This window comes from Pseudonaja textilis, chromosome Z, assembly GCF_049901715.1.
Source record: "Pseudonaja textilis isolate UNSWEBS1 chromosome Z, rPseTex1.2, whole genome shotgun sequence".
In the NCBI taxonomy this organism is placed as follows: Eukaryota; Metazoa; Chordata; class Lepidosauria; order Squamata; family Elapidae; genus Pseudonaja; species Pseudonaja textilis.
In genome coordinates this window covers 84,199,406-84,215,516 of record NC_142008.1, presented here as the reverse complement: position 1 = coordinate 84,215,516, position 16,111 = coordinate 84,199,406, and the positions used below count along the sequence as shown (strand labels likewise).

The window sequence follows — 16,111 nt, the reverse complement described above, 5'->3', positions numbered from 1 at the left end:
GATGAGTATTTGTTTTGTTCTGTATTTTAAATATTGGATGAATATGAGTTTGCTTGTTTATTAAGTGTAAACATACACATTCTCAAATTTAAGGTACATGGCAGACTATGTTATTGCTGATGGAAAGAACAATATACCCATATCAAGCTCAAAAGAAAGTATCCATGATTAAGAGTCCACAGAATTAAGTAGGCATCAATTTAAGAAGTTAACAAGGAGAAAGTATTAATCCAGCTAACCCCCCAAAAATCAAGCATTCAAATGGAGATGCTGGTCATGACGTCAGCTATTTATATATTCTATGATCTTACTTACTTAGCCCCTTCCAACCAGTCTGAATGTCAGGAGTAACACTATCCAGCTCTCTCTGGAATTCTTCTCTTGCTTTGGTTACAAGATCATGGTACTGTGATACTATTTTAGCTTCTGACTGTGCTGCTTGTACCTATAGAATAAAAATAAAAAAGCTTAAAATCTCAAGTGGGTATTTGGTTAGTAACTTTATAAACAATGTCTAGAGTAGACACAGACAGGAACAGGAATATCCAGTAACAAACAATTAACCAATGATTCAAAGGGCAACGTTTATCAATTACTTCAGCGCTTTGTGATTACATTCAGAAGTTCTTCTGCATTATTAGTCCAGCTGAATTATTAAAGTTGAGGTTGAATCATAACAAATGTGCCTCCTGGAAGTACATCAATAAACAGAGGGAAATTATTTTGCAAAACACCTTGAACTTGTTTTTATTATTTATGAGATTTATGACATTTATGTATTTGAATATGTTCATTTGAAAACAGAAAGGGAACACTTAATATTTCCTGACATGAATAAGACAGTAAGACAGCATTACTATTAGAGGAAGCAGATACCGGTGATAAAATACTAAAAATGAAATAAAAGCAGAAGAGTCACATTTTAACATAAAACCTTATTTGGACAGGTATATAAGCATCTGCAGTGATAGTAACAATTTAATTACAACCCCAGAAATTTAGAGAGGGAGGAAAAATAGAATAAATAGGTAGATAGATGATATAGATAGAATAAATGGATGGACCAACTGTGTTACCACTGACCTCCACTTCTTAGATCTTGTCTGATTCCTAACAGACTATCTACCAACTACAGCAGTCACAGACAAGCCTCCTCACCACTGTGATTTTCTCATCCCACATATAACAGCCAATTTTCAGAAAAACATCATATGGGCTAATTGTCCATTTCTGAAGATGAGCTAGAAGATTCAATGAGAATGATGAAAATGATTCATTCTCAAATGATTTCTCTAATATTCCTATTGTCTGAATAGGATCTCTGCACCTACCCAAGGCATGGTAGTCTAGTTGCTCAATCCAGGACTACAGAGAATATGAAGAAAAAAGCCAGATCGACTATCTGTATCTGTGGTTCTCAGGAGGGTAATGAATGTCCCCCCCGCCCACCCTCCCACCCCAGTTAGTTATATTAACTTCCAACTGATGGAACTGAGTGGAAGTTCCAAAGAACAAATATGAAAGATTCAATCCCTCCCCAGGGAAGATGGGAACATCTCTTCTCTGTAGTTATGTGAACTTCTGAGGAGTTGTGTGTACATAGAAACCACTATGTGTATACATAGGCCATCATTCAAATAGTACCAGTTATAGTTAAGGAATTTGACTTTTTTGCCTTTGAAGAAACAGCAATCTTTCACACGTTCCTTGTTCTTCTCCTAGATTCTTACTCCCTAACCTCTGACTACTTTAAAAAAATAATTTAAAAACTCCTTAGTTAGAAATATACAAAATAGAGATGAAATACTAATAGTATAGAAAAATGCAAAGGCAACGGTAATTATCCAATAATTCATAAACATCAAAGAAAATATTTGAAAAAAGGGAGAGTGAAATTAGTTTCTATTTCATGTATTTCTCAGCAAAATATTTATTTGTTAAATATACTATATTTTTATTATGGGAAAATATATTAATTTATTTTGGAGATATTAAACAATAAATTGATTTTTAGTATTAAAGTTCACTAAAATATCCATAGCATCAGTAAAAATCTATAAAAGCCCATTTTTTACGAGTTTACCTTTTTGACCACATTGTCCAAGTCAGTTATCATACGATGAAGGTTCTCTTCTATGCCCTGAATGTGAGGTTTGACTCCAGGTATACGAGACTTCTTGGCATTATCAATCACACCTTTCATTTTTTCTATTTCTTCTCTAAATAAAACCAAAATCATCAAATATACCAGCATTCATTGTTTGTTCAAGCAAAAAAAACCCAAAAAGATGAAAATCAAATCTGTCACTGCTGTATCTATAAAGCAGGAGTTATTAACTTCTTTAGGCAGCAGACACTAGTTCACACAATATCATAGGTGCTAAAGTGTAAAAATATTTAATAAAATGAACATTACATGTATTTACATATGTAATGTTTACATATCATCCCTACCAGCCTCTAGAAAGTCCTTAAAAAATGTTTTTCCAGCAACCTTAAGGATCTCAAAAAAGACAGAGCCTTTGAGATGGTTGTATTATCTTTATAATATTGCTAATTTTCTTGAAATCTTGGTTTTTATTTCTAATTAGTTTTTATGGTTGTTTATATTTGTTTTTAACTGATTTTGCAGTATACTGCTCAGAGTCATACGAAGGTGTGATGAGAAGCCATCTAAATTTGCTTCAATTAATACGTGAATGTTTTAGGCTAAACAAAAATAGGAACAAACAAATAAGGTGGTATGACCTTTTTTTAAAAAAACCAAATAACTAATTCCTTTTTAATGATGTCATTGAGCATTATTGACAGGTAGTTCCCAGACCACTCTTTCAGTGACCATTTGATGTTATGGTGGTTCTGAATGCATAAGTTGTACTGGTCTATATACAACTGTTTACCTGTGGTCACATGATCATGACTTGGGTGCTTGCACAGTATGCACTTTTGACAGCTGCAGCATCCCACAGTCATGTGATCACCATTTGTGACCTCCCTGTTGACTTCCTATGAGTAAAATCAAGGGGGAAGCCAATAGGAAAGGTGGTAAGTCATTTCAGTAGAATTCCCCAACCCAGCAGCAGTCACACGCAGCCTAGCCAATGATTGTGTTATACTTCATCAGCCACTGTCCACCCTTCCCAACCCAGCAGCAGTTATTTCCAGCTTGGCTGTGTACTTGCAGCACCTTGCCAGTCACTGTCACACCTGATCCAACAGCAGCCATTTACCTACCCATCAACCTATTTGCATTGCCTCAGATTTGCGACTTTGTAATAGTTTCCCCATGGGCTGTACTTTTTGGAAATCAGCAGGAAGTTGCAAGGAGGTCCTCGCCTAGCAACCTGCAATCCTCACTTAATGACGGTAACAGACTACTAACATTGCTGTCACTAAGGAATGCAGTCAAGTGACTTCTTGCTTTATAAGTGCATTATTTAGTGATAGAAATTCCAGTGCCAATAACTGTTATTAAGAGGTACTGTAGCGGTAACCCTTATATAATTAAATTATATAATTTAAAAATTTACCTTATTTATTCCAGTCACCGATTAGAGTTTACCTGTAACATCGGCCCAGAGTTTGCTTAACCATATTTTTTTGTGGAAGCCAAAACTGCCTGGAGTTATTCTTTAAGCTATAAATAGTTCAGAAACCAGAACAGCTGGGAAATTAACACACAAACTCCAATTGAAGTAAACTATAGCTTAGTTCATTGTATAAACTCAGTCATTAATTACTGAAACTAAAATTAACACAAAAACTCTACAATTGTTGTTTTTATAGTAGAAATATTTTTAACATCTTTTTTAATATAAAAACTAGAAAACTCACTTGGCCTTTAAAAGAATATCAGCAGCTTCATCCACAGCTTTTCTACGATCCTTCAATGCTTCCTCCAGAGTTCGCCACTGAGCTGCCTTTTTCTCACTTGGAACCTAGCAAGATATTCAAGATACCTAATCGTTTTCATTATTATTATCATTTTCATTATTCATTATTGGGCAAATTCCTTGTGTGCTCAACCATGTTTGGCCAATAAACTATTCTATTCTGTTCTGTTCTCCTCTCTTACTCTACTCTACACTACTCGACTCTACCCTATTCTAACATATTGGTGACACATATCCAAACCTTTTGTAGATGTTCTCTCTCGTACCTTTTAGTAGGAGTATAAATGTGCTAACTTTGAAAAAGTATCTTTCATTCAACAATGCAATATATGTTTACATAATCAAAAAGTATCTTAGCTTCTTTCAAATCAGACAATTCCTAATCAACAGAATTGCACTGTCTTGTTCAAAATATATCTTCAGAGTATTCTACTGAAAAAGATGCATTAGAGCACTTTGATACTAAGCATCTAATTAAAAGTAATTATATTGCTTTTTCCAGGCACAGTTGGGACCAAAATTGCTAAGCAAGGTGGTTGTTAAGCGAGTTGTTCCTATTTTTAATTTTTTTGAAATAGTTGTTAGGAGAATCATTCAAGTTGTTGAGTAAAACCAACTTTTCCATTGACTAAGTTTGTTGGAAACCAGTTAGGGAAGTTGAAAATGATGATTACATGACCCTGTGATGCTGCAACAGTCATAAATACATTCTGGTTCCCAAAAACCCAACTTTGGATCATGTGACTATAGGGATGCTGTAACTATCATATGCAATGACCAATCACAATTTACTTTTTTCAGTGCCAATTTCATTTTGAATAGTCACTAAACAAATTATTGTTAAGTAGAAAACTATCTTTATTAACTTTTCATCCCTCTAATAGAAAAATGTTTCTGAACAGGAACATTACACTTTCAATTAAATATATACAAAATCAACTATTACAAGAATGGAACATTCTTGAGAATCCTAAAGCATGTCGATCCGATTCTTACAGGTGTAGTTCAAGTTAATTTTTTCAATCAGAAGTTTGTGATGTTTTACACAAAAGATCCCCTGGTTCTTATGTAACAAAGTTATACAACTTATTTAGATACACATTTGCATTGCTGTGAGCAGTTATTGCACTGCCACTGAATAGATTTTATCCAACTGCCTTTTACTTTTTTTTTTACAATGTTCCCCTAGTAATGTCATCTGTTCTAGCAAAAAGCTATAATATCATCTCAAGTTTCATATAAGTGATCTTCATTTACTGTCCATGCATTCAGCCACCATTCAAAGTTACAATAGTGCTGAACAAGGGATACTTAAAACAGGTCACAGCATTCCCATGTCTCTGATCACAATTTGGGTGCCTGGCAATTGGCTCGCAATTATAAGGCTCGCAATGTCCAATAATTGTGTGGTCATTATTGTGATTTTTCACTGCCAACTTCCAACAAAGTCAATGGCAAAACCAGCAGGAAGTCAAGTGATATTTTGTCTTACAACTGGGTTGTTAGCAGTGGAGTTTCTGATCCCAATTATTGTTTGTAAGTGAGAGGACTACTGTACTGTTGAATAACTTCTGTATTGGTTTTACCCTCTAAAGACATTTAGCAACCTTTCCTTAGCAATTAAAAACATCAAACAAAATGTACAAAAATGTAACATATAATAAAAATAAAACATGTGGACCTCAGAGTTATCCATAGCTTCTTTCAGTTTCTGAGCATGGAGATTGACAGCCTGGACAGCAGTTTCCTGGAGAGTAACTGCTTGCAAAGTGATACGAGCAGTGCTATTCAAAGCGCTTTCCAAGGATGCTGCAAGGGCTAGAAAGAGGAAGGTGAAAAACTGAGATTCATTTTATTGATTATTAATGTTACTTGGTTAATTTAATCTTCCAGTTTAATTTTTAATATCTTTTTTCATATTTTCTTAAAATTAAAAACAAAATCAAAGATCTGGCATTTGACTATAATTTTTCAGGAAATGCAAAATATGGATAAATATTTGCAGAAAGTCAAGACCAGAAATCAGATTTAAATATTTAAAGTTGGCCGTCTGTCCATTCTGACTTAAAAGTTCCAGATTCACTCATCATGGATTTGTATTTATGGAATACTTCTATATACTGGTCCATGGTTCCAAACGATATTTTGGCACACAACTTTGCCGGCTCATAAGCAGCAATACATATTAAATTAAATAAAATGCATATGAAAATAATTCATGAATCTATTAAGTGTTGTAAAATGAATATGAACTACATAAATTATCTTTTCAAGTGGTAAAATCAACAGTTCCATTAAGGTTTATTTTAGAGCTGCTGAAATTAAAATCATGTTTTTGAAATTGTATAGAAGTAATCACAATATCTACCCACATACCCTTAATTTTCTCTTTTTCTTCTTTTTCTTGTTGTGCTAGACGAGCTGCAACCTCTTCAGGTGGCCTTTCTTTTACAACAGCGTCACCATGACGATGTTCTTTACCTAGATATAGATATTTTTAAGCACAATACTGAAAGGAAAACTGTCAAGAGTATTCATGAATGGAAGAGACATAGTTAACAAAGTCAACCAATGGGAGCTGAATTGAGGGCTGAGTATTTGGGTGTTGCTTAGCTCTGTGCTCTCAATTCTGAAAGTGAAACTAGTAATCTGCTCTGAGCTCCTGAGTTGTGTTTTTAACTTCCATGTTGGAAAAATCTACTACTGGTATTATGAACTTTACTTCATCTCATTATGTTTATAAAGAAGTTAATGATCCTCCTGAATCAGTCATCTGTGTTTTTTCTGGACTTGAATTTCTGCTGCACACTAACAAAAACCAAGATTAAGCAAACTTTATTTTTAAGAAATTTACTTATTTGCTACATTTCTATAGAGGCCTGGGTGCTTGGAAAGCATTTTGCAGGTATATGAAATGTCCTCCTAATACCTTATTTTAAACAATTAGGAATGAGGGTTTGATGACTGAATTATGCCTTCAATCATTCTAATGGTGTAAACACACATATTGGACATAACTCTTGAAATTATAGTGTGAGCAACTGAGATCCACATTTCTGCTCATCCTCAAAATAGCATGAAGACACATTACAGCTTTTAACACTATTCTGGATCTGAAGAGACAACAGTAAAATCTATGTAGTGACACTGAGCTTTGGAGAATTCAGTACGAGTACGGAAAAATTCCCATTTCTTGTAACACCTGACTAAAGAAAGTTGCTCTTTTGATGGTTCTTCTGAAATAAAATGTAGGGCTGTTTTCATAGTGGGAATTGAAGTATCTCGATCAGTTGGATCATCGAGTGCCAAAATGAAATTCTGCTTGCACCTTCAACTCAAAAATTCAGAAGGCACAATTTGAAAGTGGAGATTATGGCTGCCTGAAGGAAAGCCTTACAAAATGTAAAATTTATTTAAGAAAATATACTAAAAACAGGTAACAGAAAAAAAAAAAGCAAAATCTTGATAATCACAAATTTCAGCTTACTATGGAAGATAGTAGCAGCAGGCCACAAAAACTTTTATGGACACTACCATAATCTGTAAATGTATTCCTTTTTGGAACCTTGGAGTAAAAATCTGGTAAGATCAGAGGAAACCAATGAAATAACTTATTATTTTTGATTGATTATCTTATTATCTTCTAATGTCAAAGAGGCTATTCATTATATTTAAATATTGTGACAGATACATTGAATTCTTACAAAATTACACAGATCTCAATAAGATTTCACTAAAGAGGGATTTAAAATTAGTTACAAAACAGTGAACCGCTGCACCATAGAAAGCATTTTAACATACTGCACCTCTGTATGGTTTGCCAATTGCACAGTGGCAGATAGGAAAGCACTCCAGAGGGTTAATGTCATTGCCCAGAAGATCGCTGGTTGCCCTCTCCCCTCTTTGGAAGAGCTTTATAGCTCCCGCTGCCTTAAGAAAGTTCAAAACATTCTCAAAGATCCATCTCATCCTGGGAACCCTTTTTTTGAACTATTACCATCTGGCAGATGGTACAGAATAATAAAAACAAGGACAAATAGGCTGAAAAGCAGCTTCTATCCCAGGGCAGTAGCTCTTTTGAATTCTGCTGTATAGTGCAGTGTTGGTGTGGTGTCAGGGGTTTCCGGTTCAATGTGTGGAGGGTGAAGGGTGTGTGTTTGTGTTTATTTTCATGATCATGATGTGCACTGAAGATGGTGTTTCGTTTCATTTCATTGTATGAGGTGCAATGACAATAAACTAAACTAAACACAGTGAAATTGAATGTATGTATGTATGTATGTATGTATGTATAATTTGAAGTCATATTCAACTTCTTCTAAAGGAGAAAATAAAAGATGAGGCAAGCATTATCAAGAAAAGTAGTCTTATCAGAAAAAAAAACCCAGAAAAAACCCAAAACTTTATAAGAAAATATTTATAGTTTTTATTTTCTCAACTTTGTATTTTATTGCTAAAGTTTTCAAAAAAAAATCTAGGATATTTTATTGAGTATTTTTTTTAACACTTCAAGTTTAAACTGAACAACAACAAACCCAATAATAAGGCTCCTCCCCAAAATGGCTGCTGATCAGTTGGAAGTTTTTTTTCTCCTGCCAGCAATCTGCTGATTTTTGCTGCCAAAGCTCTCTGGATCTGAATGGTAGCACTTAGGAATGACCCAAGGTGACTTTAGGACAACTGCAGATCTACCAGGAAGGGGAATCTTGAAGGCTGCAGTTCCCTATAGGAGTAGCCAGAAGGTTACTAGTCTTTCATCCAGTCTTTTCCTCTGGGCAAACTGTTCTTGTAATCAAGCCTGGGTTTTAACTTTTGTTTTACTTTGGTTTTTATCTTTAAAAGTTAGCTGGCTGGTTGAATGCTGATTTACTTCAACCCATGCTAGATTTTATCTGTTCTTTTTGCTTTTTTCTCTATTCAGCTGTTTTCATTAATTCCTGATTTTTTTTGTAGGAAAATCACAGGGTGTTCCTGGATAGTGAAAGTGCTTTTACTAGATTTACATTTTTATTGGACATTCACTGCAGGGATTTTATATTTCACCAATTTGCGTAACATTTGGAGCTTATCTCTTTCAATTTTTCTTTTAATTTCAGATAGACGTATCCAGAAAATATCTTTTCTGCTGCTCTCTCTATTTACTTATTCTGCTTTGAAGAACTGCCTTATCTACTATATAGAGCAACAACATATTAAATTAAAAACAAGGGAATGACACTGACACTAGAAAAAAGACAGTTTGCTAACATGTAATTCCCAGCTGAAAGCTTTTTTAAAACTTTGATGAATTGATAACAGTTGTGGAAAACATTCAGAGGCAACTAAATGTAGATATATTAAATCCACCAAAGGAATGTGATTTGAAAGTAGTAGATTCACTGGGAAGAAATATGGACCCTACAATTTAGAACTAATTGAGTCAACTCCATATGGCTCCCTAAAGTTCAAGCCTGCATTCTTATGCAACAGCACAAAACTGAGTGGATAAGTTATAAATTGTTCTTTCTTAAGTGGACTGAAGGAGATTGGGGAATGGATTATTACACTTAATTGGGAAACAATTTCATCTGAGTTTTTGGGGACGATAGGCTGGCTTTGGAGATTGGACTGATTATATATAATCAGATAATAATGGATAAGAGACAGTTTTAAGAAACATATGTGGATATTTGATCCAGGACGAACCAATGTTAATTTTTGGGAGAAAAATTAATAAAATATTATTGTAGAAATATGTAAAACTTCCAACAAAGGAATATAGCAATAAGAGAACTATAGAAATTAAGAAGGATGTTAATTTTTGCTAACAAATAAAACATATAATTGTTTCAGTCTTTGAAATAAACTTGACTTGAACTGAAGAAAGTTAACTTCATAATCAAAATAAATAAGTTTTGTCACTTTCTATACAAAACTAATGCTTTTGTGACTTTGCTACATTGTAGCTGAATATATAAGTCTTTGGTTACTAAACGCAGCAATTAAGCAGATGACAATGTGAAATTTTAAGTTACACAGTCATAAAAAATAATCATTTAAATCAATAGATATCTTAGATATGGAACAAAATTATTAATCTTCATGTGACTAAACATCTCAAGAAAGTAAGTACAATCAGTAACAAAATATTAAAAGTGGTTATACAAAACTTGCAGAATATTAAAGAAGTAATTTATCAATCGAGGAATTCTTGCTGAAAGAGATGGCAAGAATCTTGATAGTTAACATCCACACATAATGGGTCTAGCTTTGAATTTCCATAATTATATTTGTTTCAGAATTTTGAGATAAACAAAAGATACCTAAGTCAGGAGGTTTTTGCTGAACGTGACTTTTGTAGCATTCCTCCTCCTGCTGCATTCCAGGAGCTGGTACTGACAATGCTTCACCTGTTGCTGAGAGTATGTGAGCGACTTCTGAGCCTGCTGTAAATATTGATGATACATAGACTTAAAGGGCTGGATGCTGAATAACTGAACTATCTTGGGGGCGGGGGGCGTGATCTAACAGTTAATAGCCAGATCGCTATCTTTACAAAGCTTTCTTTTAAATAGTACTGATTTTTATCTTAACTTTCTTTCTCTCTCTCTCTCTTTCTTGCCATCCATCCATCTTTATTATTTTATAAGTAACTCAAGGAGGTGAACATATATAACACTCCCGCCTCCTTCTATTTTCTTGATGACAAAAATCCTATGAGGTGGTTTAGGCTTAGATTAACCCTAATTTAACCACTGGTTCTCAAACTTGATTCTTTTATATGCTTTTGGGGGTGGTTGTTTTTTCTTTTTCTTCTTTTTCTAACTTCATTTCTTTTGTATTCTATATTATGTTGTTATGACCTGTGATCACAATGAATTAATTGAATGATTAGTGATGTAAACATATACACAAACTCCATTCGTGCATTCTGCTACTGCCAGTCTTCTTTGCTTCAACCAGGACTTTGGAAGCTATTCCAAATCTTATTTGAGGCAGAGAAGAAGCTAACTTCTGTCAGTGTGGAAAGCTTGCAATGAATTATTGAAATGCAAAGGCAGGCTTTTTCTTAATATTCAAATTGTTGTCTAAATAGAACAAACCTTGTGCTTTAAAGACCAAGGTATGGCATTTCATTCTTTTTCCATATGGAAGTAACAAATACTTTACTTTTACTCTTTACTTTTCACATAGAGGATTCAAAAGTAATAATCAGACTGATATAGGCAGTACTTTTTTCTAGCAGCAATTAAATTTTATAGAGCTAAGGTAATCTAATTTTACTCCATTTTGTGTTTATAAAAATATGATGTCCCATGTTTCTCAATTAATTTTTAATGTATTATTTTAACTTAAGAGATTCTTCTAATAACTGTTTTGTATGGTATGTGAGGCCACCACCTGAGATACTGATTGCAACTAAATCTTGGAAACAAATCTCCAGTCTTACTTGTTCTTAGAGAAAAATTCAACTCTTCCTGTAAAAAGCTGCAGGAAATTATCTTTCCAATTATGGCCTACCAACCTAATCACCAATGATCTCTAGCTTGGAGAAAGCTATTTCTAAAATAAAATAACATGTTTTAGATCTTGATTAACAAACTGGAAGATCTAATATTCCAAATCATCTTATTGAATTTTATCTTAATTCTTTTGCATTCTTCCTACATTATTTTTCTCTGTCATGCTGAAAAGTATTCAGATTAGCAAGAATTAATGACCAGCTAACAAACAAGTGGAAGGCCAGTTTAAAAATATTTCCCAATGAGAGGTAACTGCACATGCTCAGAAATAGTTAAATCAGTAACTCATGTTCTCTTGTACTTTCCCTTATTTCAATATTGGAATACTGATTCTAATATATTCTTCCTTTCTTGGTGAGTATAAGGATTACTCTGTGTGCCAAACTGCATACTTTATATCAGCAGGTTTTTCTACTGATAAGAATCACCTAGATATTTGGGAATCCAAAAAGATTCCCAATTCTATTTACTTTCTTACTGTTTTTATATACATATAAAATATTTTAACTTATTTAATTAAATCTATTCAATCTATTACATATATTTCTTCTCTTAATTTATTTAATTAGTCTCAACAATATTTACACATTTTTCCTTTTAATTTGTTCTTTGACCATAAATAACGTTCTGAAGATTGTGATTCTTATATTTGTTACATAATGCTTTTAACATTTTAATAATTTTATACAAAATATTTTAAAGCGTATTTCAACAACACAAGTTATCAGCAAGCACTGAATATAAAAGGACACACAGGTGTTAATATTCTCAACAAAAAAGAATAGATTAGAGCTAGTTTAAAACATTGCATCTTTCATAAATAGGACACTGCCTAGCGGGATTATAGGGCAATAATCTGTTTTACCTTCTTTTTCTTCAGTAGTAGTTGAAGTAGCATCTGTTTTGCTCTTTGGAGATTTCACAACTGCTTGTTTAGATTCTTTCTTTACTTCTGCTACAGAAGAGATATTTAGTGGAGCTGACTGTATCTGTGGGAAAAAATATTTAGTTCCATTAGTCAGTAGGTTTTCTTACTATTATTTTATTTGTGCTTTATTCCCACTGAGAGAAAAAGAAAATTCCTCTTGCTTTCCCAGTAACATGGTATAATAACTTTCCCTAGTAACATGACATAACTTCATCATGAATTTCATCTTAACTGTGAAATAAATAAAGTTCACAAGGAAAGAATTTCATTTTCAAGGATAAAAATTGAACCCTAAAGTTTAGACAAGCTAAAAGCAGCAACTAAGAACAGTGTCAGAAGCCAGCAAAGCCTTCAACCAGAACTTCATTAAAGGGGATTCTCAAAACAAAATAATCTTTTTGAGATAACCTTTATACATTCTAGAAAATGAATGATATCCTGAAGAAGGGTCTTGAATTATACATATACATACATACACACACACACAAACTCACACAATATAAGCTATATATTACTTCAGGGGGAAAAACTTACTGGTTTCTTTGGTGTTGAAATATAGGGAAGAGGACCCAAAACTATTTCAAACAAATCACTGGAATAAGGGATTGTCTTCTCTACATTTTCTCGGAAGCGTGGATCATAATTTGCATATAAAATAGTTCCACCTATTCCTCCACCAATAAACAAAACACTGGCACCAATTATTTTCCCTGCAGAGACACTGTTAAAACAAGAAAAAAGCCTTTTGGATATGTATTTTTTTAAAAAGCAGAAAGAATATATGTTAGAAAACCTTACTCTCTTCCTAGGCTAACTTCTTGTTAACAATAAAAAAAAACCATAACTATTTGTATGTAAGTATCAGCATCATATATATTTAAATGCAAATGACAGAAATTTCAAACTCCTATAAATCATGACATAAACGCTATTCCCAATAACATATAAAATATAATCCAATGTGTTATAACTAAGGCTGGATTTGAAGATAAAAAAACTGCTTGGGAACATCTATCAGAAACAACAAAGCAGCAGCTTCTTCAAGACAGCACAACTGTTCTTTGCAACATTAATATAATTCAAGGTAAACTGGTTTTTTTTCCCTTTCTCAACTTTATACACATAACAGACAAGCTTGAACAGTTTTCCCAAACATAATATATGAGTACAACTAGTCCTTGATTTATGATGGGTCAATTAGCAACTATTCAAAGTTATGACAGATTCCCCCCACCATCAAAAAAAAAAGGTAGCTAAAACCCAATTTCAAGATTACAATTATAGCATTATCCTGTGGTCATGAGATTGCATTTTGGGTGTTTGGCAACAAATTGCCCTTGATGGCTGTTTGCAGCACTCTTTGGCTTTATGAACAAACTTTTCAATATTTTTTGCTGGTTTCCAATGTTTATTTCTAGTTAATAGGAAAAAGTGCCCAATGAATATATTGGATTCACTTAATGACCACAATATTTGCTTAATAACCACAACAAAAAATGTCATTAAATTGGGCTTGGTCACATAGTGACCCACTTAACAACCATAATGACTTACAACTATAATTTTGGCTCAATTATGGTTGTTATTTGAGAACTACCTATTGTCATAGGAAATGATTGGATGTTTAATAAAAGCAGTAAGAAAATTCTTTGGTACACCTAACAGCACTTTTGTGTTTCACTGGTTCTTCTAAAACAAGTTCGTGTAAGTTTTCTATCAGAAGTTCCTTTGCATTAAAATATTCAAAAAGCATCAGTATGATACTAAATATAAATTGCCTTATATAGGAACACTCACTAGAACCCACTTCCTTTAAATGAAAATATTCAGTAAATGGAAAAATAAGAATACGATAGAATATTTATTACAAAAAACATTAGTTTCTAATTTTATTTCTTCTAAATTATATTTCACAAAGTAACCTGAAGGTAAACAAATCTTTATGAATATTCATAGTAAAAAGAACAGAGTTATGCTATGTATTAAAATAAAGCACCTATTATCTTGTCATTGTAACTTCAAATGGCTATAAAATGACAGATTCTTAAGCAAAGTTTATGTATATATGAAATGTGAAGGTTGGCTTTTCCAGTACATATATAATGTGTCATGCCCCTGATGGAGACTGACTCTGAGGGAGAGGAGAAACAGCCAACAGGGAGTGGGAGTGTGGCTCCAGAGGTGGTGGAGGAGGCTGGGGAAGGGCAGAGGCCGGCTGAGCAGTCAGAGGAGGATCCAGGCCCATCCCCTATCCATCCTAGGTCATGCAGAGAGGAGAGAATCAGGGAAAAGCAAGGTCTACTTGGGAGGAGAGGGCCATGATCCTCCTCATGGGTTGCAGCTGTGAGCTCTGTATAAGAGTTTGGAACTGCGTGTTCACAGACCCCGGAGTCAAATTAGTGCTTTCTTTGGATGAGGTTTATCTTTGTTGGCGTTCTTCCCATGGACTCTCCCCAGTTATCTTCCTGGAATGTGTGATTAATTATCTTGGTTTGCCTTGGAACTCTCGTCAATGAGGTTTGTTTTTGGTTTCTTTTTGCTTCATTATCTACTTTTTGAATTTAAACTGTGGCTAATAGAACAGCGAAGTTAAGTTGAAGGTATTACAAGACCTTGATTCATGTTTTAGTTTTTGTGTTATTTTTGAGCACTACGGGTCATCACATAATGTTGGAAGGATGGTAATATTTACTTTTGGTTAGTTTGGCATATCTTTTGTTTTCGTAACCGTGTTTTATTTTATACAGGTAGATATAGAAAAATGTTATCAAACTACTCTATGAAAAAGAAAATACCCTAGTTCTCCCAGCTAGCATAGCAATTGTACAGTATATTTGGAGGAAGGCTCCTTATATCATCCCTTTTACGAATACATACCCAGACTCTCTAGATGAGGCATATCCACGAGACAGCCGGGAAGAACGGAGTGAACTTTTACTACAAAGACAATTCTAAAAAAAATAAAAAAGCAATTGTTATGAATAATGACTCAATTCAAATTCATTTTGTTTATCTCATGTTTTACCAATCTTTGATATTTTTATTACAGCAGCCTTGCAAATAACTATCTATTTATTGGCTTCTGCCCACCTTAATTTAATTTCTGTGAAGATTATGTAGCATAAAACCATAAATAATGTAGCATAAAACACAAATAATACAGATTTTTTTCCCTATGACCTAGAAAATGTTGCTAGGATAGCTATGAGAGTAAGAACTTAATTTGATCAAAACGTCAGATCAAGAACTCTAATTTTTATTCCAGATTCAGAAATCTCTTTGGCAGCTAATTGTTATTAATTCATCATCTTTTTAATGCCTTGCTTACATTTAATTATAGTACAACACAATCTATGTTAGGCTATTCTAACTTTTGCAAGCTTTAATGATTCAAAATACAGCAATTAGGCTCCTATCAAAGCATTATGATGTTTATATGATGTTCATATTAAAAATCAAATTTGTTCTCAATTTTCAAGACCACTTTAAAGCAGAATAATATAATTTAAATAACTGGGACCATTTTTTAAAAATTCAAATTTAAGCACCTATCTTTAAAAAAAATGAAAGAAGTTCATTCATTCTTTTGTTGTTTTGCATAACAAAGCAAATTTATGTTAGAAAAAACCTCTAGTTTTAACCTCTAGTCCAGAGATGTCAAACTGGAGGCCTGGAGGCTGGATGTGTCACACACAGGCCACACCCATCCTAGCTCTGTGAAGGGGAAAGACATCACAATACATCATGTGATGGCAACATGACGCTCCAAGTTTGACACCCATGCTCTA

The 16,111-nt window shown here is 33.5% G+C and overlaps 1 protein-coding gene across 2 annotated transcripts in view; it reads right to left on the bottom strand.

Moving 5' to 3' along the window:
- The window catches only part of IMMT (inner membrane mitochondrial protein), a 32,084-nt gene that overhangs the window by 11,381 nt on the left and 4,592 nt on the right, over nucleotides 1–16,111 (bottom strand). Inside the window, exons 2-10 of one of the 2 annotated variants that reach the window (XM_026717285.2) lie at nucleotides 15,201–15,274; nucleotides 12,858–13,044; nucleotides 12,261–12,384; nucleotides 10,196–10,318; nucleotides 6,270–6,374; nucleotides 5,575–5,711; nucleotides 3,835–3,938; nucleotides 2,084–2,219; nucleotides 316–445 (exon numbers count right to left, since the gene is read on the bottom strand). In XM_026717285.2, coding sequence (XP_026573070.1) covers nucleotides 316–445; nucleotides 2,084–2,219; nucleotides 3,835–3,938; nucleotides 5,575–5,711; nucleotides 6,270–6,374; nucleotides 10,196–10,318; nucleotides 12,261–12,384; nucleotides 12,858–13,044; nucleotides 15,201–15,274 — 1,120 coding nt within the window. The remainder of the gene's footprint in view (nucleotides 1–315; nucleotides 446–2,083; nucleotides 2,220–3,834; nucleotides 3,939–5,574; nucleotides 5,712–6,269; nucleotides 6,375–10,195; nucleotides 10,319–12,260; nucleotides 12,385–12,857; nucleotides 13,045–15,200; nucleotides 15,275–16,111) is intronic. The other variant, XM_026717286.2, reaches the window with a different exon arrangement.